This window comes from Phoenix dactylifera, chromosome 8 (genome assembly GCF_009389715.1).
Source record: "Phoenix dactylifera cultivar Barhee BC4 chromosome 8, palm_55x_up_171113_PBpolish2nd_filt_p, whole genome shotgun sequence".
NCBI classification, from domain to species: Eukaryota; Viridiplantae; Streptophyta; class Magnoliopsida; order Arecales; family Arecaceae; genus Phoenix; species Phoenix dactylifera.
Window position 1 is genome coordinate 27,540,594 of NC_052399.1, and position 26,656 is coordinate 27,567,249.

A 26,656-nucleotide genomic window follows, 5' to 3' on the forward strand; every position below is an offset into this window, starting at 1 on the left:
ACCTGAAAGTGATTATTTCAGAATTAAATTTTCTTCTAACTTATTATCTCATTTTCTTCTCTTAGTCCATATTTTCTGTCACCCGTTGATTTAGAAGTTAGTATGAAATCATATTACTTCCACTCTTCCTTTTTTTTGAAAAAAAAGTCTGTTAGAATCCCTTTGTCTATAGAAATCTAGCATCTTTTAAACCCTTTAAGAGGTCCAAGACCCCCTTTCATCTTTGTGGGGTTATTTTTTGGGTGTCCCGTTCCTTGGTGAGCTTCTTGTTTAGAACGTGGAGCCCGTCCTTTGAATATAAAACACATCATAGCGAGCAATAATTTAGCCCCCCACCCAAAAAATGTAACACATATATTTATCGCAGTAAAATTCAAAAAAAAAAGTTTACCCTCCGAAAAGATTTTCCACAAGATTATAAAAAAAAAAGATAAAAGGGATCAACGTAGCGAATCACGAGAAAGAACCAAACCACCTACCTTTTTCTTTGAATATTATTTTATTCTTTGCTCTTTTACCTTCCCACTGCCATTGACCGAGTGCCCCTAATCATCCGAGAGGCCAAACCTTTTCCCAAAAGCCTCCTATTTAAGCACACACCTCCATGGAGACAGCATATGGGAGAGATAGAGAGCAGCAGCAGGCTTGGTCTAGAGACATGATGGCCTTAGACAACTGTTTTCTATTTCCCTTCCAACCCTCTTTGGACATTTGGGATCCACCAACCTTTGGACTTGGCGATCACCATGAATTCATACCTTTGGGTACACAGCAGCACTTCCTCATCTCTTTTCTTAGCATCCATGGTAGTTTCAGCCTGATGTTCGAGCTTGCACTGTGTTTTGGTGATAGCTATGGAGTCTCCACTGTCCTCAGAGGCCTCCACTGGGTACTTACAAGATGCAGTGGCCGACTGGAGTGATCGGTGCAAGCGGAGACGAACGGCTTCAAATGGTCATGACGATCCGATCTCGACGACTAAAGACCTCCAAGATCTTCTTCAAGTACGTTTTCCTTTTCTTTTTTTTTTTGAATTATGGTGCTTTTAATTGTCATCCGAACTGTTGGTGCTTTTAAGCACTGATTCTTTTTATTTTTCTTGATATCTTTTGTTTGTAGGGGTTCTGGGATTCAAATTGCCATGTAGATCCCTTGGACGATTTGAATTACATGTTTCAAGATAACAGTACTGTCTCCGGTAAATTTCAAGGCTCTTCCTATTTGTCAATCTATACCTACTTCATAGGTGCTTCCCTACGGCGAACCCTGTTAGCACAATGACCATCCTTTGAAGTTATTTAGTTTAATGTGCGAAAGCTCATGGAAGGAGAGAGAGTTTGCCATTTGTTGGTTCCCCGAGTCACTACGTCCCCACCAAGAGATTCGTTTGGGCCCAACACCAGATCGTAGGCGTGGTACTGATAAGTTAAAGCCTTGACCACGATTTGCACATAATGTTGCAATGAATTAGTAATAACACCAGCCTGACCACCTTACTTTTTAAGCTTTGGTCGTGATTATTGCATAATTGCTGCGATGATTAGAGCGATTATCAAAACTGTTAACTTATTGGAAGTTCTTCGTCTATTGTTTACAGAAGATCCGCTGAACTTACTCATGCCTATGAAAGGCCCCAGCACGCTGCAGGAAGCTAATGCATCGCCACACCAACAAGAGCCCCTCCCTTCTCTTTCCTCCCTGGAGAAACCCTTGTCTGAAGATCCAAGTGGAAAACTTACCCATGAGTCAAAAGACTCCGAGGCTTCTCATCCTTCCCCTACAGTAATCAAAAGTTTCTCTCCCAAAGGTAGTCATAACTTACAACCAAGAGCGCACCTCCTTTCTCTCATTTCTTACGAAAAATCTCATTGACATGGTAAGCTATCTCCTAGAAACCGAGATCCGGCATGGTGCAAGGAAGAAGAAGAAGGCAGTGGGGGTGGTTTATCCCTTTGTAGTGGTGAAGCCTGGAGGACTGGAGGGGGACGTGACTCTTGACGATATCAATGCAAGGCTCCTCATGCGCCCAGCCAGGCCTGTTCACCACCCTGTGGGGGAGTACGCCTGCGGTCCATGCGTGTCGCCGGACGGACCAGGACTTTCCGGGAAGGCAGTCGTGAGCCTCACAAGGATCCACACTCAGGGGAGCGGAACTATCACTATCATAAGAACAAGAGGGTGAAGGCTTTAAGCCTTGCTCTGGGTACAATATGAGACTAGCTCGATGTGTATGTATAGATGTTGCATCCATGTAAATGTAACGTTTCCAGTGGTAATGATATATATTAGCTTTGTGGTAATAAATATTCCAAACAATAGCTATGAATCAGATTTATATTTGGTTAATTATATTTTCCATGTTGGGCATGTAAATAGGTATGGCGAAGTACATGGTGAAGTTTCTGAAGGGCATTGAAAGCAACTAATCTGACCCTCCTTTCTTAGTCCTCGTCACATGTTGCCACAGGAATTAATTAACCATTGCAAATTTTCAAGCACCGAAAGAAATCGGAGGAACTCAAAAGACGAAAAAAGAGAGATGATTGGGTTCAGCTCCTAATTGGATTTAGGAGAAGAAATTTCTTTATAAAAATAAAAACAAAGAGAAGCAACGACATATTTTCAAAGATGCATTGAAAAACGATGTTTTTACGTGTCCAAATTTGAGATTTGAGGCGACTGCCGGCCCACAACAAAGAATTAACATATTGTGTGTATATATATATATATATATGATTAATGAGATGTTTAGCTTAGTATGTGTTAAGAATTATTGATAATTAATTAATACTGACCCCAAGAATAGGACAGCAAGTTGGTGGAGGAGACCTATATATACCCCATATATATAGCTAGTCCAATCTGATTTGGGCCCATATTACCTAATATTTTGGACTCGAGCCTATTATATATTGGCCTCGCAAATTACATTTGACATAAATCAAACTAGATCAATCTACTAAATAAAAAAATAATAAAAGAGCTCAAAAAGTCTTGTCCAACCTAAAAATGTTCAAACTCAGCATGAAACTAATGCGTGACCACCCGTCCTCTCTTGAGAGAAATTAATGGTGCGAGCAATACTAAACTAGAGTCATTTGAGCCATATGTTTGAAATTTGCACCAGCAACCTTTATTCCAAAACTCACAAGCCACCTCCTACTATGCACACTTGTGCCTATGCTTGGGACATGCAATATTTGCATGGACAACTCCATCCCAGCCTATGATTAAGGCCTAAGATATATTTGTACTTGAAAATTTTCAGATCAAATCCAACCTCACAAAGTGGTCCTTGCTTCACAAACAGTTCCCCCATTCATGACCTATGATACATAGTGATGAAAAATAATGCAAAAAAGACCTACTGAAGTCACCAAATCGGTTGCACCTGTGGGTCCTCCTCACAGAAAAATGAAAGGGATGGCTGTCCCATGGATGGGAGTCGGCATCAAAAGTTGGATCCTGTCCTCCTCCTCCCCCCAAAGTCAAGCTGATTTGAACTAAAAACAGGAATACCCGGGCCCAAGTTCCATCAACTCCAATTTCCATTGCCTCTCTCTCTCTCTCTCTCTTTTCTGCGTGTATTGGCCTTCCCACTAACGGATCGCAGTTAAGCATTGCATGCAGAGACGTCGGCCTGCCACCCCCACAGTCCGAGATGATGGATGTCCGAAAGTTGCCGGCCGTTTCACGGAAAACGATGATGGCAGTGGCCCCCACGTTGCATGTGGCCGCATGCACGAGCCAGCTTCACACTCGCACAAGGCGTGGGTGGGATCGGCCCCACCAAACTCGCTGCAGGTGATCATAACTCTGACTGTCTGATCCCGATTTGATAGGTATTACCAATATAAAATTGCCTGACCAACGACAAATGATGCCTTGGAGAATGGGTTAACTCAGTAGAATTATGTATACTAATCATCTTGATATGCTTCTTTTAATTAAGATAGTGTAAGAGAGTTTGTGTATCCTTTAGCTTTTCCTCTGAATGTTTGTAGTTTATGCATCTTGCTTTATGAGTTGAGACTTATACCCGCATGGTAACAGAAGACATAATCATTGGCCTCCCACTGAGATACAGAGCTCAAAGTCAATAGTCATGCGTAGATGGCACGTAACAACATGCTTCCGATTTAGTGAAGGAGTGGTAATTCATTAATAAATACCTAGGAAATTGGAATGCATGTGTTAAAAGTTAAAACTTTGAGTAATAGTTATATAAAAAAGGGATTGATAAAGTGAGTATATCTTGCAAAGTTGAAGTATATGTTATGTACTATTTTTAACTATTGTTCATTAGTCCTGAGAATTAATTTGGAGGGTAGAGGAAAGAGCAAACTCCCTTGTGGTTGTGGAGTTGGAACTGTGCAAGGTTTTTAATGGTGGTTTAGGGTAGCTCGGGAAAGTTAAAGGCGAGGGTAATCAGAATGTAGAGAACAGTATAGAAGCCCTTGGACAATATTGCAGTTAAATGACGATTGAAGTTGGCAGGTCTGAGATAAATAACTTGTAATTTGAACTAAATTTAGAGACAAATGATTTTTACACGAGACTAGAACTCGTATCACGATTTGCAAATTGACCCATCCTAATTAAATCTTACAATTATTATTTTCAGCTACATGTCACCTAAGTTCCAAATCAGCTTGACATGCATGTTCTATTAGTGCTGCTCGAAAAAAATAATTATCTTATATGGATGCTTCCTCTAGTTAGAGCCATACCTAAATTCCAAACCAGCTTGGCATGCATATTCTATTAGTGTTGCTCGAAGAACAATTACCTTATATGGATGCTACATCCAATTAGAGCCATACAATATTTTTTGTGGAATGTGGATATGGTACTAGGTACAGTTTTACAATCCCTTCAAATTTATCATCAGCGTCAATAGTTCGTAATTGTCTTCCATCAAACTTCATATCAAACTCTGCCTATTTATTAATCAAATAAATTTTTGTAACTTTAAGAACATATATAATTTAAATGGACTAATTCTGATTAATTAATATAACTTCTCCTATCGTGAGGTGCAATTCTTTATTCTTTTTCTTATCTTTTAATCTTGCTTTAAGTTGATGTTGTGAGACAATCATGTTTGAATACGTTTGGTGATAATATGAATTTAAGTTCAAGTGTGTGTTTGTGCGTGTACAACTCAGGAACAACTTTAGTTCAAATAATATTTTAGCATCAGCAACTTTTATAATAATCCCCACGACCGACGCCTTTTGCGCTCTCTGTCTCCGTTGCCCACTTCCGTCATGGTAAAGCCAGAATGTAGATTGAAAAATTAATTGTACTCAATTATAAGCTCAAATATTAAGATATATCAAATAATGCAATTAATCAGAGTGAAAACTCCTCCACTTAGTTTTTTTTTATTTATATATATATATATATATATATATATATATATATATATATATATATATATATATATATATATATATATTTTTGAGGATTGGTCTGGCACTTTTCATACATTCTTTTGAGGGAAACCTTAACTACGTTCAACCAAAGGTCAATTCTTACTTGTGCAACTTCCTACACTAAGTTCTTAAGAGACAAATACTTACATGCATTCCAAAATTTCACCCACAAATAATCCTGGCTTAAACAAACAAGAAGACTGCAGACATCCAAAAGCTTAAAAACAAGAGAAAATTCCATCTCATATTTATATATATATCAACAAAGATTGCTGCTATGGTTCGCAATGGAAGATTCATGTCCTCTCCCAAATCTGTCCAGAGATATCCACACGTGCTAAGCAGCCAAGAGAAATCCAACGCATCTTTTGAATTCAGGCACTTTTCTTTGAAATTGCTTCGAAGATTTGGCACGATACGGTTCCAGATAAAAGGCAAGGTTACTGATAAAAAGGCAAGCCAAAGCTCTCAGCTGCTCCCACGTACCACTGACACGATCCCAGAGGCCAAACAAGGTCACGCCCAGACATCGACTTCCATTATGAGAACTCTCCAAGCTTGCCTCCTTGTCCAAACCCACCCATGTAAGGGCCTAAGTGGGTGAATGATTGACCTGGCCGTACCCAACTATCGTTTTGCGTGCTAGTGGAATATAGAACTGTATATCGTAGTACAAGATATAGGCCATGCGGCCATGGGTTACAGGGAGACATGAGGCCAGAAAGCCACCTTGTGCGAGTCCCTTTCTTTCCCCATTTGTTTTACAAAGATTCCTCATTTTTATCAACCAGAGCAAGAGGATAGCGGCTCTAAGCTCTGGCCTCATGGATGCAGTGACACACAAGTTCTGGTGACTGCTCTGAATGTATCGTCCGAGCCGTGCATTGGGGTGTGGGGGTGATTTGGGACAGTGGCTATGAGCTCTCTTTGATAAAGTGTGGGACGATGGGTTTGGACTAGTGGCAGCCATGCTGGCTTTACGTACTAGTGCATGGTTTTCAGGAGTCGATGGCTAGAAAAGGGTGGTCTATTCACCTGCTGAGTGGTTGAAAAGGAATCGATGCGTACAAAAACAGCATCCATGCTGAACAATTCCATTGTGTTCAAAACATTGGGTGCTAGTAAGCAAGCTTGATTACTGATCATTATATATGTGTTTTCTTGTGAATTATTTATTCTCTGTACATTTGACATGATATAAAAGAGGCATAATCAAAAGAAATACTAAGAAGGTAAATTTTTGAAGAAGATTAAAACACATTATTGTGGTTTTATTAACTCCATATGTATATTGAAGAAAAGTACATATCCTAACAAAATCCTTTTTTTTTTTTTTTGTAATTATAAAACTCCTTCCACTCCACCTTTAACCTTTCATGGGCTGCTTTTATGATTCTTCAATACTTTTTGTGAAAATCAAGTAAAAAGGGAGGAGAACTGTTCATTCCGCCATGCCTTAAAGAAAAACAATCTTCTCTGCAGACAGAGATCCTAGAATGCTTGCTACAGTTATATGCACTAGCATGATGTTATATCCTGCATTCATGACACATTAGCAAAGTACTGCATGAGCCAATGATATAACTCCTGATCGTAGAACTTGCATCAAAGAAGTAAAACAAGGCTTTTCCGACTGTAAACAAAGAACATGATCAGATGGTGCTCGACAAAGCCTGATTCAAAAAATCTCGTCGGATCGGAAATTTGAACTTTGTTTAAATGGGTCCAGTCCTTTCGGATCCAACTTTCTCTGAAATTCTGCCTTTGGTTAGCAGTTGTCATAAAATTTTTGAAGTACCTAAGATATCAGGTATTAGTCTGTCCATAAACATTAATTAATATAAACCAAGATTATCACATGCCCTCTAGGCTTTGAGCAACATGTTCAGATTCCTGCTGTACATAAAGAAAACAATCTTCCAGAGAGCTGGCAAGAGTCGGGGTTCACTTTATGCTCTTCAGATCCTGATTCATCAGTCATCACTTTAACCATATTCACCAAGATATGCTTTTTACTCCGGCAGGCGGGCATAGAACTGTCTCTCCTTTTAGGTGTACTGTTTTGGATCTAGCTCAGAATTAAAGTCCCTATTTTTTTTACAAGCTTGGACCAAGGAGATCAGGGTAGCAAATCCATTACGATACCCGTGGAATGCTGCTAGGCATCTGTCAGTATAGCTGCTGCAGCACACTCATCAGAGTCCTTGGTGGTTAAATAAACTTTGTCCATTTTGGTTTTCCTAGTTGTTCGGTAAACATGCAATACAATTGGAAGAACCCAAACAATGACTTCAAAAAATATGATTGGCATGCACCGAAAAAAAAAAAAGAAGATTGGTCATGGATTCTTACACATGCGAACATTGTGAAAATCCGTGCAGGCATGTGTTTAGTCCCACAATGATTTTGCACTAGATAGATCTTGAGTACTTATACAGGACCAAGAAATCCTAATATTAACCTTTTAGCTAGCTTTTTTAGATGAGATCCTCAGTTATTACAAATATATAAAAAACAATGTGAAGATGCTTAGTGCCATTCCTCTAGGAATAAATTATTTACGAATGAACAATTTTACTTGTGAACCTGATATAAGCTCTCTCACTTGCTGAAATAATCTGCCAAGCTCTTGATGCCTTTATGTTACTTCCCATGAGTTCTGTGGATCTTCAATGGAATAAGAGACTAATAAACAGTACTTTAGAAAGTAGCATTCGAAGTATATGGAACTGTTACTATTAAATATCACTCTAGCCCCGCTTCCAACCAGGTAATAATAGAATTCTTGATCACAAAAGCCTGTCATGCTGGTACCTGCTAATAGTGAAAGCTGGATGTCAACAGAATGCTACAGAAATAGAATTCCATCATATTCTACTAGAAGTAGCAGATCATTATCATGCAATTTGATAGATGGAACTCACTGTTTCATAACTAACACACAAGTCTCAAGACATTCTTAGGAACTGTTTTTCTCTAAACCTAGGTTAGTTCACAGGAAAAAAAAATACACTTGTTCCGGATTTCTTTTAGTTGGAAAACATCTAAAAAAATCATATTTAGGGGCTTTGAAAATAATCAGCCTCTTAGTTAATATGACTGCCAACATTAGGGAGAAAATATCTTAACTTCTTTTTTTGTAATAAGGGCTTGAAAGTATATCTATATCTGTTGGCTAATTTGGTGAAAAATCTATATCTGGTAGTATGTTTAGACTTTTGTTGGTCCAATTGATAGTATGTCTGATTTTATACGAAGAACTGCTTGTATTGAGCATTTGGGTTTTATGAGCTCAAGTGTCTGTCAGATCAAGAGATGTATAAAATATGTGCGAGCTCGGGTTTAAAAATGGTTGTATGAGTTCTTTGGTTGCATGAATTGAGCTGTTTGGTCATATTGCTCCAATTGATAGTATGTCTGATTTTATACAAAGAATTGCTTGTATTGAGCATTTGGGATTTATGAGCTCAAGTGTCTGTCAGATCAAGAGATGTATAAAATGTGTGCGAGCTCGGGTTTAAAAATGGTTGTCTGAGTTCTTTGGTTGCATGAATTGAGCTGTTTGGTCATATTGCTTCAATAAGTGGAAGTCCAAAATGTGCAATTTGGATGGTTGTGTTTGTATCAGTTATATTTAAGCAACCTCAGGATTGTTGGAGCTCCGGTTAAAATTGAGATAGAAGTATGTATTACGTAATGCATTGGTCCAATAACCGAGAATCCAAGTGTATGACGGGAATGGGTGAGAAATATGTGATGTGCAGGTTAGTGGAATGAGTTGCATTCATAAGAGATGCATCAGGATTGCATTCAAAGAAGCTCATTCAAGAGATACAGATGCAACAAAAGGTGTCCCTCGGCCACCGAGTTCAGAATGCTTTGAGATCTGTTCAGCGGATGATCCAAAAGTCGCTGGGCATGAAGGAATCTTCGAGAGAAACTAGAAGCACTGTACTAGGCCAGATGGTCAAAACCTTAGTGATACACGTGTGGCACCGCAGAATGTTGTGCAGCCGTGGATGGCTGCCATCAAAAGATGGAGGGCCATCGAACAAGGCAGTCCACAAGCATCTGCCATATCATACATGGCATGTGTTGTTTGATGGTCATCCATCTCCTGATGGCGGCTATCCAGAGATGCACAACATTATGCAATGCATGGGCCGCACCATAGAGGATTCTGATTGCATTCTTCTTTCCTACGGCCTCCCTCTCATTCTCTCACTTCTCTCTCCTCTCTCTCTCTCTCTCTCTCTCTCTCTCAATCTTTCAGTCCCCCTCCCCCCACCCACCCTGATCTCTCGTACACTTGCCATCGCTCAGCTTCCTACACTCTCTCTCTCCCACGTATACTCTCAATCTTTCACCCTTTCTCACCTCCTCTTTGCTCGTAAAAGTGCAATTGCTAAAAAAAAAAAAAGGCATGTGGAGTTGAGTTAGAAAACCCTTCCCGTGATTGAGGAATAATCCTCATTCTTTAGATTTCTAATTTAACAGCAATATATAGTTTTAAATAAATAGTGGAATCTTCTTAATGGTGTCACTGGATACATCGATGAGGGTTATATAGGATGTGTGATGCCTTCAAAACCTCCAAACCTCAAGAACCTTAATTGAACTTCTTGTTCGGTCTATATTTGGAAATAAAAAAAATAAAAGAATTATTACTATATTTTATGATAAATTTTATGTAACATTGGATTGGTCTAGGACTATTGTAGTTTTTGTTAGACCCTAAATGTAGATCACGGTTGACCCTTTGTAATTTTTAAGATCCCCTAGGCACTTAAAATAAATTAATAAAGGAGAATTTGATGTTTTCGATAATTTTTAGAAATATTCTAGAATATTAGCGTAGTATTATTTTAATATATCTATGATTTCAGACTATAAGATTTTGAGGGTTCTGCAAACTTTATTTTGGTAAAAAGTAACATTTCACTATATAAGCTTGTTGATTTAAATTTCTTTGGCACTCACTTGATCCAACTAGAGTGACTATTACTTATTCGGTTGTCAAGTTCATTATCTTTGCTTTTCTCTTTTCAAATCTAGAACTTTAAAAGATTAGAATGATATTATCTTTTAGAAGCGTAAGTAGAGGCAAGGTCAGAATTGTAATATAGACTAAACCAAGCTAGCTTGTTTGTTGAGTTTACTTGAGAACTATCTATCAATATGTTAAGTATTTGAAGTTTTTCTAGAGTTGTAAATATAAGGAATTACCTTGTTTATAGCTTTTGGTGATTTGTATGAATATATCAAATATTTTATTTTTGACGTTTAGCTGTCTTAACAATTATCACAACTTGTGTATGAATTAAATTGTTATCGGAATTATGTTAAATTCATTAGCAGATTGAAATCCTCGCATACTTATTGGGTCAATCTCTGTAAGTGTGAGATGGTTACCATGTCCTTGACTTATGATTTTGGAACAGAGTGTGACAATTAAAGTGGTATAAGAGTATATGTTAAATCTTTAGATTTTAGTTTAGGTCTTATAATTTGATGTGGGATGAGTGTAGTAGGGTAGCTAGCTACTAGATGCTGAGATATGTTTTTGTACTGCCTACTTTGTTATAAGTGGTTAAATATTCTTGCAACCTAGCAAAATTCAGAACTTTATGATGAGCTCCTACTGATATAAGTTGAGATGGTACCACGATGTGCTAAGAAGTCTGCCAACATTATTGATAAGTCCTATGCTAGGGAGCCCTTGAACAAGTAGGTTGGTAACACCTGCCAGGAAAAATGTGCTAGAATCTTTACTGAGAATATCCAAGCTAAGAAGTAACAGTAGCCTGGGATGTTTTAGTTTATGGAGACCTTGGTTGAAGTGTTGCAGCAGCAGCTATAATTCCAGTAATAATAATTAGAGCAGCAGCAGTGATTCCATCAATAATAGTTACAGCAATAGCAATTCTAATATCAGTTACAGTAGCAATTTTTGCAGCAACAACAGCTATACTAGCAATAATTGCAGCGGCAGGAACAACAATAATAGGGACTGGTGTCTGGATATGATAGCATGATTGTATCTCAGAGTTTCTGAAGGTGGGGATACCAACTTTTAAAGGAGCCAGTGAGTTTCAGCAAAAAAAAAAGAGGAGCCAGTGAACTCCTAAATATTGAGAATTAATTAGATGAGATGGAAATGGTGTTTGCAGTTATGAAATACCTAGAGAAAAATAAGGTGGCATATGCCTCTTATATGTCATGGGAAGAAGCATCCAACTGGTTGCAGATGGTGAAGCATAAGCATGCCAATGATATAAAGTCTTTCAGCTGGGAGAAGTTTTGCAGGGCTTCTATGTGAAGTACTTTCCTCCAAGTTACAGCTCATATTATTTTGATATATTGAATTTTTCATTTACATCTATTTGAAATAAATAGAAATCATAGAAAGAGGCAGCTACAAAACAAAGATAGATCTATCATTATATGCCAGATCCTCTAAACCTAGTAAAGGCAAAATTGAGTCCATGTCTACACTTTAAAAAAAAAAAAGAGAGAAAAGAAGGAACTATGTGTTTAATAAAACCATTAAGAGATTTTATGGGCAAGGTTAGCTAACCAATGAATCATAGGAACATAATAAATTGGTTACCGAAATATATTTTTAAAAGTACAATTGAAAAATAACAATTTGCCAAGATGTTGATAATTTAGGGGAAGTTCGACATTGCTTTCTGATTTCTAGCATTTGTTTGAAAAAGCCTCAAGTAAAAAGGTGAGCAAGACTAGAATAGATGTGCAATGAAACTCTTTTGTTTTTTAAATTGTTTGTAAAATCTTTGAAGTTTTTGGAAATAAAGTTTATTATTTTTAAAAATGAGTAAAAATAATGGCAAGGAACAGCAAAAATTCTACGCAAATGCTATCTTCAACATCAATATTCATGTAATATTTACTAATTTATGGAGAATAAAAATATAAAAATAATAATGACGCCAAAGAGACCCTTAACAATGCAATTTGTATACAATTCTTTTGGATCGGTTCAAATGTTGGTCTCTTATTGCTTCTTTGATTTGATTCCCCTATTACAGGTGATCTAGCTATTCTCCAAGACGCGTTTTCTTGTTAACCACTAATTGGTGACGCCTATTTCTTATCTTACGAGATTGGTGCCATTGGATCTTACTTATCTCCCATACCACATTAATAGATGATCACGAAACCAATGCCAGTAGAACACTTGGGTTTCCACGAAAAGGGAAAAAGTAAGGGTGTGAGGTAGCTAAAATAACTCATTTAAGATCGAGTCAATGTTTAGGCACCATAAAAATTTATATAATTTAGATTGATAACCCCAATCATATTTTTAATCTTAAGGTTGAGATTCATTCTCTTCTACATAACCTATATTAATTTACCATAAATAAATATAGAAACAATTTTAAAATAATATATAATTTAAATAAATTATTTACATTTCAAGCTAAATCAAGCCAGGTTCCAGATAGCTGAACTCAAGCTAGCTCATGAATAGCTTGCAGGTTTGACAACCTCGGAGAGATCACGCAGGTTTGAGCTCCCATCAAGAAACTGCAGAAGAAACAGAGTGAATCAGCATTACTCAAAATTTGCTTCGCTCATTAATGTTTAGCCTGTTTAAACCTAAAATTTATATAAATATTTATTTAATAAATAAATATAAATATTAGACCTAATATATACATCATGTAATATATATTATACATCGTGATTGATAAACACAAAATACATTGTCATATTTATTTTAAGCTAGGAGCATACCATACAATAGAGCTTTTTTTTTGGCTAAAAATAATAGAGCTTATTTCAGCAACAAGATTGAGACCTAACCCTGGAAATAATCAAGCACATATTCGAACAGGTCAGAAACACTCAATAAATCCCCTTTTTTGTGACACTCGATAAATCCCTTCAACAAGCTGTTCGCGAGCAGCTTGAGTTTGGCTCGCACTTAATTCTGGACCTAGTAAAACAATCTGTTGGGTTTCTAATTATGGGTGATTCAACTATTCGAGCACCAGCAAAATAACCACCTGGCAGTTCATGCAAAGACTACTGCTCGTAAGAACTTTCAGAATGTTCGTCGCAGAATCTTTACATGAATGGGACTTGCTATCACACCTTGATGGGCGATTCCAGTCCTCTTTTGGCCTTCTGTTTCCTTGAACAACCAAGGTTTTAGGCTGAACACGATGACAGGAGTCAGATTTTATGCTACATTGTGATGTTACAGTCATTAAACGGTAAGAAACGTCATATCTCTGTCCCATCCTCCAAGAGGATCTCATAGATATCAGTCCTCAGGTGCAATTCTTTGTCACGCATGACTTCCTGGAGATCAGACAGCTCCTTCGCAGTCAAAACAGAGCTTAATTTTTGGAATCCATCAAGCCATAACCTTTTCGACCTGAAATAACATTAGAGAAAGTAGAAAACATGCTTATGTCAGAAGTCATAAACATTTGAAATTACTCGTAGTGTACCCTTACTAAATACAATTCAATAACAGCTCCATTACAGCAGCACAGGGCATAAGTTCAGCACCATCATTCATAGCTTTCAGAACAAACTGTTCTAGACAGCAAAGCATAAAAAACTGGATTTCTGAAAGAACAAAAATCATTGCACAATAGAAGAAAATAAAGGTATATCTAAATGAATATCCCCCTCAAGGTAGTAAAGAATGCTAGGCAATCATTTTTATTGATACAAAAAAATGGCCCATGATTTGCTAAAAGAAAAAAAAAATGCGGACATGTAAGGATTTCCAACAACATTTAGGTCCCATTTGGCATTGCTTCTACATGGCCAAAAGATACTTTTTGGAAGGCCAGAAAGTACTTTTTGAAAAGCCAGAAGATACTTTTTGAAAAACCAAAAGCTCTTTTGGATGATTTTGAAGTGTATAGAAAAAATTTCAGAACAATTTCCTGACTCCTCCAAAAGCTGAAAAAGATTTATTAGAGAAAAGCTCCAAAATGGAGTTTTTGGGCAAAAGCTGTACTTGAGATGGGTCGAGAAGCTTCTTTTTTTTTTTTTTTTTGTGGAGGGGGGGTTGCAAAATCTCTTAGTTCAATTTCTATCAACAAAATTCTTAAAAAAATTATGTAAAAACAATTAATGTTAGCAATACTTATAATAACAGTTTTTCATAGTATAATCAAATAACAATATAATTATATTATATTATTACTATCTTAAACATTATTATTATATTATAACAATCATATTATATAATAATAAAAAATTTACGCTTATAATATACTAAAATGATAATATCATATTATCATAATAAAATAATATAGTAAAAATATTATATTTTTGTAATAAATTTAAAAAATTTAGTATTTATTATATTATCTAGTTAAATATAAAAATAATAATTATTAAATTAAGAATATTTATAATAATAGTTTTTGATAGTATAAATAACTAGAAAATTGAAAGCACCGTGTTAATGGGAGCAAGGCGGTTCTTATATGCTACATTGCTTATCACCTTTGCTTGGTCAAGAATGACCACATCTTTCAAAGCACCCCGAGAAGCCAACATTGATTTGGATGAAAGCTTCTCTTCACATCTCTCAGTTTTCATGGTCGCTCCTTCCCAGGTTCTTTGCCAACAAGTGGAACTTGTGACTCTCTTCTGCAGATTCGGCGCATACTCGGATGATCTCCTTTTCCTAGGATTCCTCAAGATCAAGTTCAATGGTAGCGTGCATGACTCTGGGGTCTATGGTGGAGCAGCCTTTGTTATCAAGGACCATAGGGGGTCATTCCTTGCATCTATAGGAAGTCGGTTATGCAATACTATTGTCCCAATGGCCAAGTTGCACAGGAGCATTGGAAGAGCTGACCTATGCCATTATAACCTTGAGGGCATCCAGAATTATGCTAGATAGGGATTCGAGTGCAGATATCAAATGGCTGTCATATATAGCCCCCGAGAATAATGCTACTCACCCTCTCATCTAGGACTATAGGCAGATGTTGAACTCCCTCGATACCTTTATGGTGGCTTATATCATCCGAAGGCAAATGGTACAACAGACTGGGATGTGTCTTATGTGGCCAACCACCTTAGTGTTACTTTATTCTTCCAGCTTCTTTCTTAGAAATTTTATATGTTCTCATGGATGTATTTATAAACGACACATATAGTAATGCACTACCAAAAAAACACTATTTAATGTCCTTTATTATCATTTTCTTGATTTGATTACTAAATTGATGTTAAAGTCCTACAGCATTTCAGAAATGTTAGTTACCAAATAGCAAACAACTTTTTATTCAAAGCTAGCTTTGCTAGCCAAAGCTCTTCAGACAAAAGCTCTACTACTTATAGCAATGCAAAACGAGGCCTTAGTCATAGGTTAGGAAAGGTTATTACAATTAGACATCTACAAGTATATACTAGAACTAGAAATAGAATGCATATAATGATTATGCCATAACCTAGAGGTAGTAAAACAGGTTTGCAGAAAACCCAAAATCATTGGGCATTACAAGAATAGTTGTTTAGATGTTTTTCATCAAACATGTTTTGCCAAAATTTAAAAAGTCATAAAACCAGAAAAGTGAGCATTATGAAAAACAGATCTCCCCTTATTTCCCACAAAACTTGTTTTACAAAGAATCGTGTTTTATCATTATCCGTTTTAGAAGAAACCACAGGCATTGATGGATGTTTCAACTAAAATCCAGCATGGATCAAGGGAGGTTGAACTTTGGGGACTTGGGATCGGCACAAAGGTTGCAAGTTTTGGTTGAATTCCCACATGAATCCATCTGGCATTTGTCTCAGGGACCAATTTCCATTCTAAATGATACAAAAATGAAATATATGTACATCCATCGTACTACACTAAGCAGATCATTAATCAAAGCTCCATTCTTCATCAACATGGTATAAATGAGCAGCCAAAGTGCCAAAACAATGAATATTAAAATCTCATTCACCAGCCCCATGGCCCAACAAAGAAAAAATGCCCGGTATTTCACACCATACTGGCAAAAAATATGAAGCCCACCTAATTTGTCTGTCTCTAAGCAACCCATTATAAGGATAAAGGTGCCGGATTCCTCATTAAGGGGTGTCGCAGATACCAGCATCCCCTCTCAGACCTACTTCATGAAAAAGGCATTATCCATTGACATTACGCATTCTATCAATGGACCAACACATCTTTAAATGACTACCAAAGATGAGAACAATCACCTTGGTGACAAACTAAGTGAAGACTTGGATTTTAGAGGGAATCTTTGTATTCCAAGTAAATCCCTCGACTTGAAACTGGGGACCTGCATCACTTGGAAAGGGATAATTGAAGTTCATTGTAAAAGCTTCATTAGTCCATTAGCATCATCCCTTATCCTTTCTAAGTATAAAGAAATGGAAAAAAATTGAGCAATTTTCTGAATTGCTCAAATTCATTTTATTCAAGTGGTCAAGAACCATATACCGCTTTGTTTTCATCACAGCATCACATCATCACCTCAGCCACAAGGGCCAAAATCTGAAAAGGATGTGGAAACTAAAAATGGAAAAAATTGAGCAATTTTCTGAATTGCTCAAATTCATTTTATTCAAGTGGTCAAGAACCATATATTACCACTTTGTTTTCATCACAGCATCACATCATCACCTCAGCCACAAGGGATAATCTGAAAAGGATGTGGAAACTGGTAAGAATATGTTTAATGAGAAAAATATCAGCTATCAAAATACCATATATTCTCCATTGCCACCATGTAAAACTCCAGTCCTATATTTAGCTGATCACAGCAGACCATTGCCCCTCATCACACAAGGGGCAATGTCAACCTTACACATGGAGCTACTCCTAGTCAGATACATTTGCTAGCAAGGTTCGCTGTACCGGTGCCGCACTAGCATAGGCGTACCACATATCGGTACGGTACGGTATGTGGTACGCCAGGCATACCAGTACCGGTATTGGTACGGTACGTCCAATACCGACTGGTACTGCATACCATATTTGCTAGTGTTTATACGACAATGTCGAATCTACATCACTACTTTATTTTAAAGCAGAAATATCCCCCCCCCCCCCCTGCCGCGAACCTCTTTCCTACAAATACGTTAGTCCAGTCTTCATTGCAATTTTCTCAAGAAGAGTCATATGTCGCTCAAGAACCCCCAAAACCAAATGTTAAAGATACCAAGACATAATTCCTTAAAAATAAGCATCAGTTATATTTACCATGTTTAACTTGAAGATCTGGTCTGGGACAACATATAATGGTTTTTCTCTAAAGCACATATTATTCGTACCTAGTACTTGCGACTGCTGCAACAGCAAACCGACATCCTTCAATATGCTCTATAATCCATAAATCCTCAGAGTTAGCAATAATGGGTACCATATCCATTAAATTATCCTTTCCCTTTTAGAAGTGAACTGACAATGCAAAATTCTCATCGTTGTGGTAAAGTGACACACACCCCCCCCCCTGGTGTCAAATTTCCCTTGCATCACAAGGGTAGGGACTAGGTTTCAATGCTAAGCCAATGAGAAAATTCTTAGGAACAGGAGCCTAGCAACTGCAGCGAGCATGAGATGACACCACATTGTGGACAATAGCACTAACATATTGCCTGAATTGCCAAATTGTGACAGGAGGAATTTTGTGGATAGATATAAGGCACTATAGCCTTATAGCACAGCTGGAATGGATGAACCCACAGCTCAGAAGCTGACATGGGAGCTGAAATGAAAAAAGCAGGTTCAAGTGTGAACCTTCATTTGCAAATCGATTATGAATCATAAAACTATGGTTGGGTAGGGTTGCTCGCATATAATTCTTTTCTTTTTCGGAATAAAGTGCTCACGTATAATTTAAATCATGTTCGAACACACTTATAAAGTGCTCAAGCATGAGATGACACCACTTATGCCTAGGACATAAAGCGATATAAAAATGTGTCATGCCTAATTTTACCGCCCTATTCCATTTCCTGAAAGATTGATTCATGTCTCACATTGAATGTGATAGATTTCATGCATGTACCAATGGCATTACCTGGACGCACATTCAGCTCCTAGAATCTGTGTTGAATACATGATACACATCAGAATCAAATACATATCAGACACTTGGTTACCTATCAAATTTGTCTAACAGTAGCTTCTCAAAATTGGTAGAGAGTTGGACTTCTCCAATAATGATTTTGACCCCATTCTAATGGTATTTAAAAGTGAATTTTTTACTTTTAAGAGATTGATCAAGAATGTGGGCATTAAATAACTTTACAAATATCTTTCTTTCCAAAATATCCTTAAATTCAAGGTTTAAAAACCAATGGAACAGCGGCGCTCCCACTGCCCGAGTGTCAAGATGGGACAAGTCAAGAAATGGAATGTAGGGCAACCCAGTTACCCAATATACATGCATAAATGCATGCATGCCTACATACATGCATAAATGGAATAGCCACTTAGACATTTTAGCAGATGGTACATAGCTAAACAGACCAAGCAGCTAGCTCATTACAGTAAAAGCTAAGGCTTAAAAAACCAGGCACAGCATATTTATATATGCAATATCAAACTGGTAGTGCTTAAACAGCTAGACATCACAAATTCATTTATGGAGCAACTTGGGCATTTTATGCGGATGTTTTTAATAACCTTGTGGAGACCTATCTTCATTACCTATCCTTTTAAAACTTGGCTACATGATTGGCTTCTACTGGTGGCTCTTTTCCTTGGTAATGGGTGCATGCAGGTCTTTAACAACATTTGCCCACAGGACTGGATCACCAGTCTAGATCACCTAGCATAAAATGAAATTCTCACTTACTGACATCATCTTTCAGCCGCTTTCCTCACCATCAACACTGCAAATATAAGTTACCTTGGGCAGGTGATGCAGCAGTTGTTCATGAATATCAAGTTGTTTTAACTTGATTCCATCTTACCAAGCTTATGGGTGTAGCTCATCATCAGCTGTGCACCCTGATCACATGACTCGCTACAATGATGCAACAAACAGTTTGTAGTTTGTGAAACATAATTTTACAATGACCACCAACATGTGCATAAGCATCCTTCTTAACATATTTTGTTGACTCTATATTAGGATAACCATTTATACAGTCATAATTATATATCAACTACTTGAAAACCAAGACTATGGAAGTTGACTTGTTAATCTCATTTATTTCTTGTAAGAAACATAGCATTAAGACAAGCACGCATGAGAGGGGGAAAAGTAAAACATCCAAAGTCAGATTGTGGAAGCCAAAAAAGGTATGACGATACTGAGGGCATACCAGATGTGTCAATGAATACAACTCGGTTTCCTCTGTTGGTAAAATCCTCATTACAGTACCACAGTCAGTATTCCCCAATACCTCATTATTCCAAACCTTGCTAGCACAGTATGTATCATGCTGTGAGCTTTAAAACTCATGCTTACAATAATCCAACATCTCTGAAAACCTTAACGAAAAGACTTCCTAAATCTACGGGACCAGCTTTATGAGTCAATGTACATCCATCGATCTAACAAGAATCAAAATTAGTGAAAGTTATATACACAATGACAGAAATTCAATAAATCTATTTTCTTTTGAATGTTCCAGGCTTTATAGAAACTTATAATTTCCCCAACCCACCAACCTGCAACAAAAGAAGCGGGGGGTGGGGGGAACACACTTGTCACAGTAAGTGCTAAAATAATGGTGTAATTGTATGAGACAAAAGAATAAGTCTTATCCAACATCAACAAGGATTTGCATATTATGATGCAAAAATTACATCACATACTAAGAAACCAATCAAGCAAGGCATGCACTGCATTAAATTATGTTTTTCAGTTAATAGGCACATACCACGGGCAGGCATGAATGGCTCTAAAGAAAATCCGTCTTGCTGCAGAAGGATTACGTGCAATATCTGCCTCATATGCAAGGTAGCAGCGCCATATTAATACCGATTTCTGCAATTTAACATTCGCCAACGCTCTCTCAAAAAGTCCATGAATTCTATGCTGAGAGCCAGCTTTGCCCAATTCAAATGACAATGCAAAGAGCCACAAAATTACAGATGGGTTCCTAGGAAAGCAGCAAGGAAGAGGTTCTCAATATTGCAAAATAAAGCATCTTTAAAAGTGCTATTTTGGAATTTAAAAAAAAAGTACTACAATTTTGGGAGCAAGGAAAAATAATCAGTAAAAAAACAAAAGCAAAAATATTGTGCATTTTGGCCACCAAAGAAGCTATATAAGGTCCACCAACGTGCAATTCTACCTAGACACTGGTTGGTTCCAATTTTGAAGTGCTAACATGTTTGGACAATCAAACCAACGGAACACCACAAGACACTTCTTGGCCGCTACAAAAATTACGTGTATTTATGCTTAATCCAAAGCACAAAAAGTGGGTGTTGTAGTACAAGAACTGTAACAAATTCTCAATCATTTTAAGCATGGTAGGCCATATTGGTGCATATTGGGCATAACGTACCCTACCAGTATGGAATCAATACGCAATACAGGGGGCGTACCGAGTATTAGTACACTGAATTGGCTCTCATATCAAGCATACCGACACTATACCAAGATGGTACTAGCATGATATCCGATATCAAGATTGTGAATCTTGTTTTAAGTGCCAAATAGTTTGAAGTATTTCAACATTGGAGTGTTTATAGAATCTTTGTCAAGTGTCACAATTTTCCCCCAAACTTCTTTAATAAAATGTGTAGGAAACAAGGATCTTCACTACCAAGTGCAACGACTTTTCTTAATGGAGTACAAATATGCATAGACATAATTAACTTAAAGCGGCAATGATTTGTCTCATTCACATAACAAGGTCTACAAAACTAGTACTAAGTGGTGTATTTCTAGGAATCATGTTGGTGTACTAACAATACCGTATCCTATCGACACAAGATATGCTGATAAGGTGGTGGTTCCTCAAATCTGGAGAGAGATGGGATGAAAGGGAAGGAGGGAGGTAGGGTGTACTAGTGGGGGTGGTGTACATGCCGGATTAGCAGGGAGGGAAATCAATGTCGAGGGAGATCAAACAAAGAGGAGAGAGAGAAGAAAGAGATCAAGGCTAGAGGCAATGATGGCCAAGCAAGGCTCGTGACAACCGGCAAGGGCAACGTGCTCGTAGATCGCTCATGAGTTGCTCACTAAAGAGAGGTTTTCAGATCGAAAGAGTGAGGCAAGGTCAAGGGTTATATTGGCACGAACCAGGTGGAAACAGTCAGAACTGCCCTAAATCCAGCAAAACTAGGCGTGGCTTAATTCGGACCAATTTTGACTACTTCCTGCTGCACCCCAAACTAAAGGGCAAAACTAAGGTCGGCCAAACTGAACCGAACCACCCGATTTGGCCCATACCAAGCCAACCTGGTTAGGGACCGGGTCAGTGCACCAATTAAAATCGAGACCGGCCCCGAACCGACCGAAACGAATCCTGAGCCAACCGAAACGAGCCGGAAAGGGCCAGAACCAGCCGGAACCAGTCGGGAACCTGTCAATTCCATTCAAACTAGGTGCGAGTCGACCCACTTTGGAACCGGGCCCACTCCCCCTTTTCTTCTTTTGTTAAAAGAAGATGTTGGGAAGGCTCGAAGCCCCCAAATGATCCTATGATCGGATGGCTTGTGGGCCAACGGCAGGAGCCAGAGCTTGATGAGTGAGGATCGCCCCCACAATCCTGTCCCATACCGATTCAGTATGGTATGCCACAAACCACATACCTTGCACATAACGGTATAGAACAAGATGCAATACACTCCATTATCCATCCACCATTTGCTCAAGTAGACAATATCCCCCATGTTGATATGGATCACTCTAGCATGCGGTACAATGTCAAGATGATCCACTACAGTCAAGAATTTAAGCTTTCATAATATATGCAATTATGCGAACAATGTGTAAACATGCATGTGTAGTAATAGAGGACAGATTGGCTGCTTTTGAGAGGATTTGAGGAAAACTTTTGTATCTTTTAACCACACAATAATGGTAGATCACTAAAAGTATATTGTTCCATCGATTAAAATCATAGACCTTTTGGTTTTATTGTTCACATAATTTTGTTGAACTTCATTGCATCCAAACCACCTGCTACTAACACCAATGTCCACGCCCTCATCACTAGACCACTAGCAGCCACATCTTTCTCATCCACCCAGCCACCTTCAATCACCCCTAATTCTCCAGCTATCCCCCCCCCCCCACCGGGCGCCACCCCGGCCCAACAAAAAGAAATGCCATTTCTTTATTCCAAACATCAGCCTTCCAATATCCACCTCAACCCATCTTCCCATCTTTCCACTACCTCCGCATTTCAGCATCCCCTACAAGCACCACTACCTGACATCCCCACTCTCCAACTTTCAATCTTCTCTACCATTTGTCACAACTAGACCACCATCACACTTGTTCAGCATTAACTTTACCTAGCAGCCTCCAACAATTCCTAGGATTCTTTGGTGTTTGCTCTCACTTCAAGTGATCAACATTTGCTCTCTTAGGATTTATAACAAGTTCAACTCCTTCTAATAGCCATCTTACATTTCGATGTATATCCTGAGTATCCTCAGATGTTCTCATTCTGGACCAACTTTATTTTTACCATCTGCCCGTCTCAAAATCCTCAATTTCTTAATCTTTCACCCTTGCATTTCATCAGCCTTGTTAAAATCAAAATATTGCCAATAATTTAATGGGGTGAGACATAAAGCCACTAGTATGAGTTTCAAGTAAACATCATTGAAGGTGTAGTTTTACAAAATTTTGTTTCCATATCAACTTTTTTCTTTTATAGATAGGTAGGTCCTTGTTTTTGTTCTCATGAATTTTGTTTACTAACAATTCATTTCAAGAATGACTATAAATAAAAAAACGTGAAAGAGAATGAAACAAAAGAGCCAGCAAGCATGGATACATCACAGCAAGATGGGAGGGAGTAAACAAGATGGAGGGAGGGAGAGAGAGAGGGAAAATCTACCATCAACACAAATTGCTGCCATGACATATGAGAGATGTCCATAAAGGAAACCTTTATAGTACCATGAAACAGAAATCTATCTACATGTCAAAGCAAAGCACATATAATTGTATATACATAATATATATGGAGAGCTAGACAGATATACGTGCATTATGTGAATTCTGTGAGACCAATAATTGAATCTAAATATGTGAATGAGATGGAATAATTGATTGACGCTACAAGCAATAAAATGTAAGATAGATGAGGCCTATGATCTAATACCTGTTAATGTCACTAAGCCTTAAAAAATCTAATATTGGTAAATAAAGATGCATTTGAGAAGTTTTCAGTAGATAGTTTCAGAAAATTCTATGAAGAGGCTGCAACTATACAAATATATCTTTGAAATATGCAGCATAAGCTCAATGTCCATGCAAAGTCAACTTATAGTAGTTGCCATCACCATATCAGAAACAAAATGCGAGCAGAGGTTTATGGTGCAAGAAAATGTAAATGAAAGGATCTTATAATTCAAATTTAGATGATAAAACATGATTGTTCCATAAGAACATCCTTATTACTACCAAGTTGCTCTAAGTGCATGTTAATTTAAAGCTCACAAAGGAAAAATAAGTAATCTGGACATTTTGACACAAAAGAAAATGAAGTTACCTCTGACTACATTCATCAAACATAATACGAACTTTGTTTGGCACGGTATAAAGATAGCTTGCTTCTATCATGGCAATATAAGGTTTTGGGTTGTAAGGATATATTTGAAGCCCTTGTGCTATAGCCTCCCACACCCTTGAGAACCTCAACTGCTTAACATGTTTCTGGAGCACACCAATGTAATGGACCCACAAGGATTCAAGTTGCAAGCTCCTGCTTCTTCTTTCTGAAAACAACCACCTTCAGTTAACAGAAAAGCAGGAACAGTGTAATACCAGAAGACAAGGAACAAAGAACTAGAGCAGTCAATTATATATGATGCATAATTAACATGCCCAATAGCAAAATAAAGTGCCACATAATCAGCAAATGTGACATAGAATTTGCATACAAATCTACAGGAATGCAGCATAAAAAATATTTCACAGAGAATTCACTCAATTCTTGTTTATTCTCCATGTTCTCTAGATTTACAAATGAATGGAGTTGCAAAACTGGAGGGAGTTATAAAATATTGTAGTTAAACAATTGAAGCAATTTTGGAAGAAAAATTTGTGAGCTCAGAATGTTCAAAGTAAGAGACAGAAGAGGCTGTGCTATGACTCTGAAAGTAGAACTATGGCAGAATTGCTATTAATCCTGCAGCAAAGACCAAAATAATAGAAAAAAGTAGGCACTAAACAAAACAAAACGGTTATCTTATATTAAAATAGTTATTTTATTCTAGTTCTCCTCAGTCCTCACATTAGTAGTACTCATGTCACTGCAGAAGAAGAGTCACCTGACTTTCTGAGTTAATGTCATAACAGATCATTTCAATTAATTTGAGGTATTATGATGGACAATTTTCTGGAAATAATCTTCCAGCTAGGAGGCCATATCTGCTGTGAAATCTTTCTCCTGCACACCCACCCACTTTTAAACATTTCTAGTCCACCTTCTAAGTAACTTATATCGCTGCCACTATTAACTTAAAACCAATATTATATTAAAAATAAATAGGCCAATCTTTAATTTTTCTAAAAATCTTGAATCACAAAAATTTGTATGTAAAAACAATAGAACAAATATCTGTCACCACATAATATTATTTCATAGAGATGCTTTTTTGCACTTTTATATCTGAATTTGTTTTCGAAAGCCATGCTTTCTCCTTCCCAATCTAATTTGGCTCATACAACCACCCTGATCTTTAAATTGAAGATAACAGGGAATATGCTGCCTCACGGCAATGTGGGTAAACAAGGACCATATCTAACCTTACATAAGTCAGAGAGATAAGTCATAGAAGAAGTGGATTAGATTTGGGTTAGCTGAATGATCCTGAATCACGCGATTCGGTCCATACAAAACTGAACCAATCAAGAACTAGAACAATTCTAGTGGTCGAGACCACTTAGACCCTTAAATAAACCCCAAGCCCTCTTCCTCCCCCTGACCCCTTTGAAGGCTTCGAGCCTTTGAATGTTCTCCCTCCCTCTTCTCCCCCCCCCCCCCCCCAGTTCTGCCACATTCAAATGACTCCACGGTACCTAATGGAAGCCCCACCTATGATGCCTCTCTCTCTCTCTCTCTCCACCAAAGGCTCCAAGGTGCCCACTGCCCCCTCCCCCAAGTTCCGCCATGGTCATAGCTTCGAAGATCCAGGAACGCCTCTCTCTCTCTTTCTCCCTCTCTCCCCCCTCCCTTCCTCCCTCTCCCCCAACCTCTCTCTACTTCGATATGCCCCGACACAGACACGGACTTGTACCATACCTAACTGGCGCTGACCAGCACGAGCCCATGTACTGGTCCAGCAAACCTTGGATCAAATGCAGGACAGATTTTTAAGAACTTGCAAAGATTTTAACAGCAAATTCAAAGAAGCTTATTAAAAAAGGATAGACTCTTATTGGGTTAAAAACAGAAAGGTTTGGTAAAAACTTAAACAACTCGATGAAACAAGGAATCTCAAGCTATGATTATTAACCAAAAAGAAAAGAACCTAAAGCAATCTTCTGATTTTTAAACGAGAATCTTGAAAGTTTTATTAATAAGTTATGATTACAACCTTTAGAACCTGTTCATTTAGCTATAGTTGAAACCAATCTAATGTCCGTTGACCAGTTTCAGTTGATTTCAGATGATTACAATCAAAGTAACCTGAAGTTCCTCATCTTCTCTTTTGGCCTATTTCAATTTCCACAACAAATAAGCTTGCTAATATTATCAGAAAGTAAGTTACTGTAGGAAATGCTATAATGTTTTTATCCAAAATAAATGACAGGAATCAAGAGGATGAATGTAGTTGTGCTATCCCATTTTTAATCGACTCATTAGATAATGCATAACTTTTGGAACAAACATACATTGTCTTTGACAATGTTGTAAACTATGTTATAACAGCCTAAGATGACTTACTGCTTTCGATGTTAAAAAATATATATTGCTTGCATAATGCATGTACTTTCATTCTGTGGCACCTGTTTTTCTGTCAACATTAACACCTTCTTGGCAGCATTTACTTAAAAAATCCTAAACCCTAATCTGAAGGTTGGAGAATATAAAAGTTGTTGATGCTT

General features: G+C 37.6%; 2 protein-coding genes across 5 annotated transcripts in view; one reads left to right on the forward strand and one right to left on the reverse strand.

Moving 5' to 3' along the window:
- Window positions 1-571: 571 nt before the first annotated feature.
- LOC103708614 lies at window positions 572-2,308 on the forward strand. Its single transcript, XM_008793626.3, has 5 exons — window positions 572-764; window positions 853-1,004; window positions 1,120-1,198; window positions 1,598-1,807; window positions 1,893-2,308. The coding sequence occupies exons 1-5, from the start codon at window positions 605-607 to the stop codon at window positions 2,180-2,182; spliced, it is 891 nt and encodes a 296-aa protein (XP_008791848.2). The 5' UTR covers window positions 572-604; the 3' UTR covers window positions 2,183-2,308.
- Window positions 2,309-13,294: 10,986 nt separating this feature from the next.
- LOC103708612 (nuclear exosome regulator NRDE2) overlaps window positions 13,295-26,656 on the reverse strand; it is a 32,026-nt gene continuing 18,664 nt past the window's right edge. The window contains exons 9-13 of one of the 4 annotated variants that reach the window (XR_003385984.2): window positions 24,096-24,321; window positions 20,295-20,516; window positions 17,050-17,101; window positions 16,656-16,746; window positions 13,718-13,845 (exon numbers count right to left, since the gene is read on the reverse strand). Coding sequence is in view for 1 of the 4 variants with exons in the window: in XM_008793623.4 (XP_008791845.2) it covers window positions 13,692-13,845; window positions 20,295-20,516; window positions 24,096-24,321 (602 nt within the window). In the remaining 3 variants the exon portion in view is untranslated. Of the gene's footprint in view, window positions 13,846-15,891; window positions 16,562-16,655; window positions 17,102-20,294; window positions 20,517-24,095; window positions 24,322-26,656 lie in introns of those variants that run through there. The other 3 variants (XR_003385982.2, XR_003385983.2, XM_008793623.4) reach the window with 3 other exon arrangements.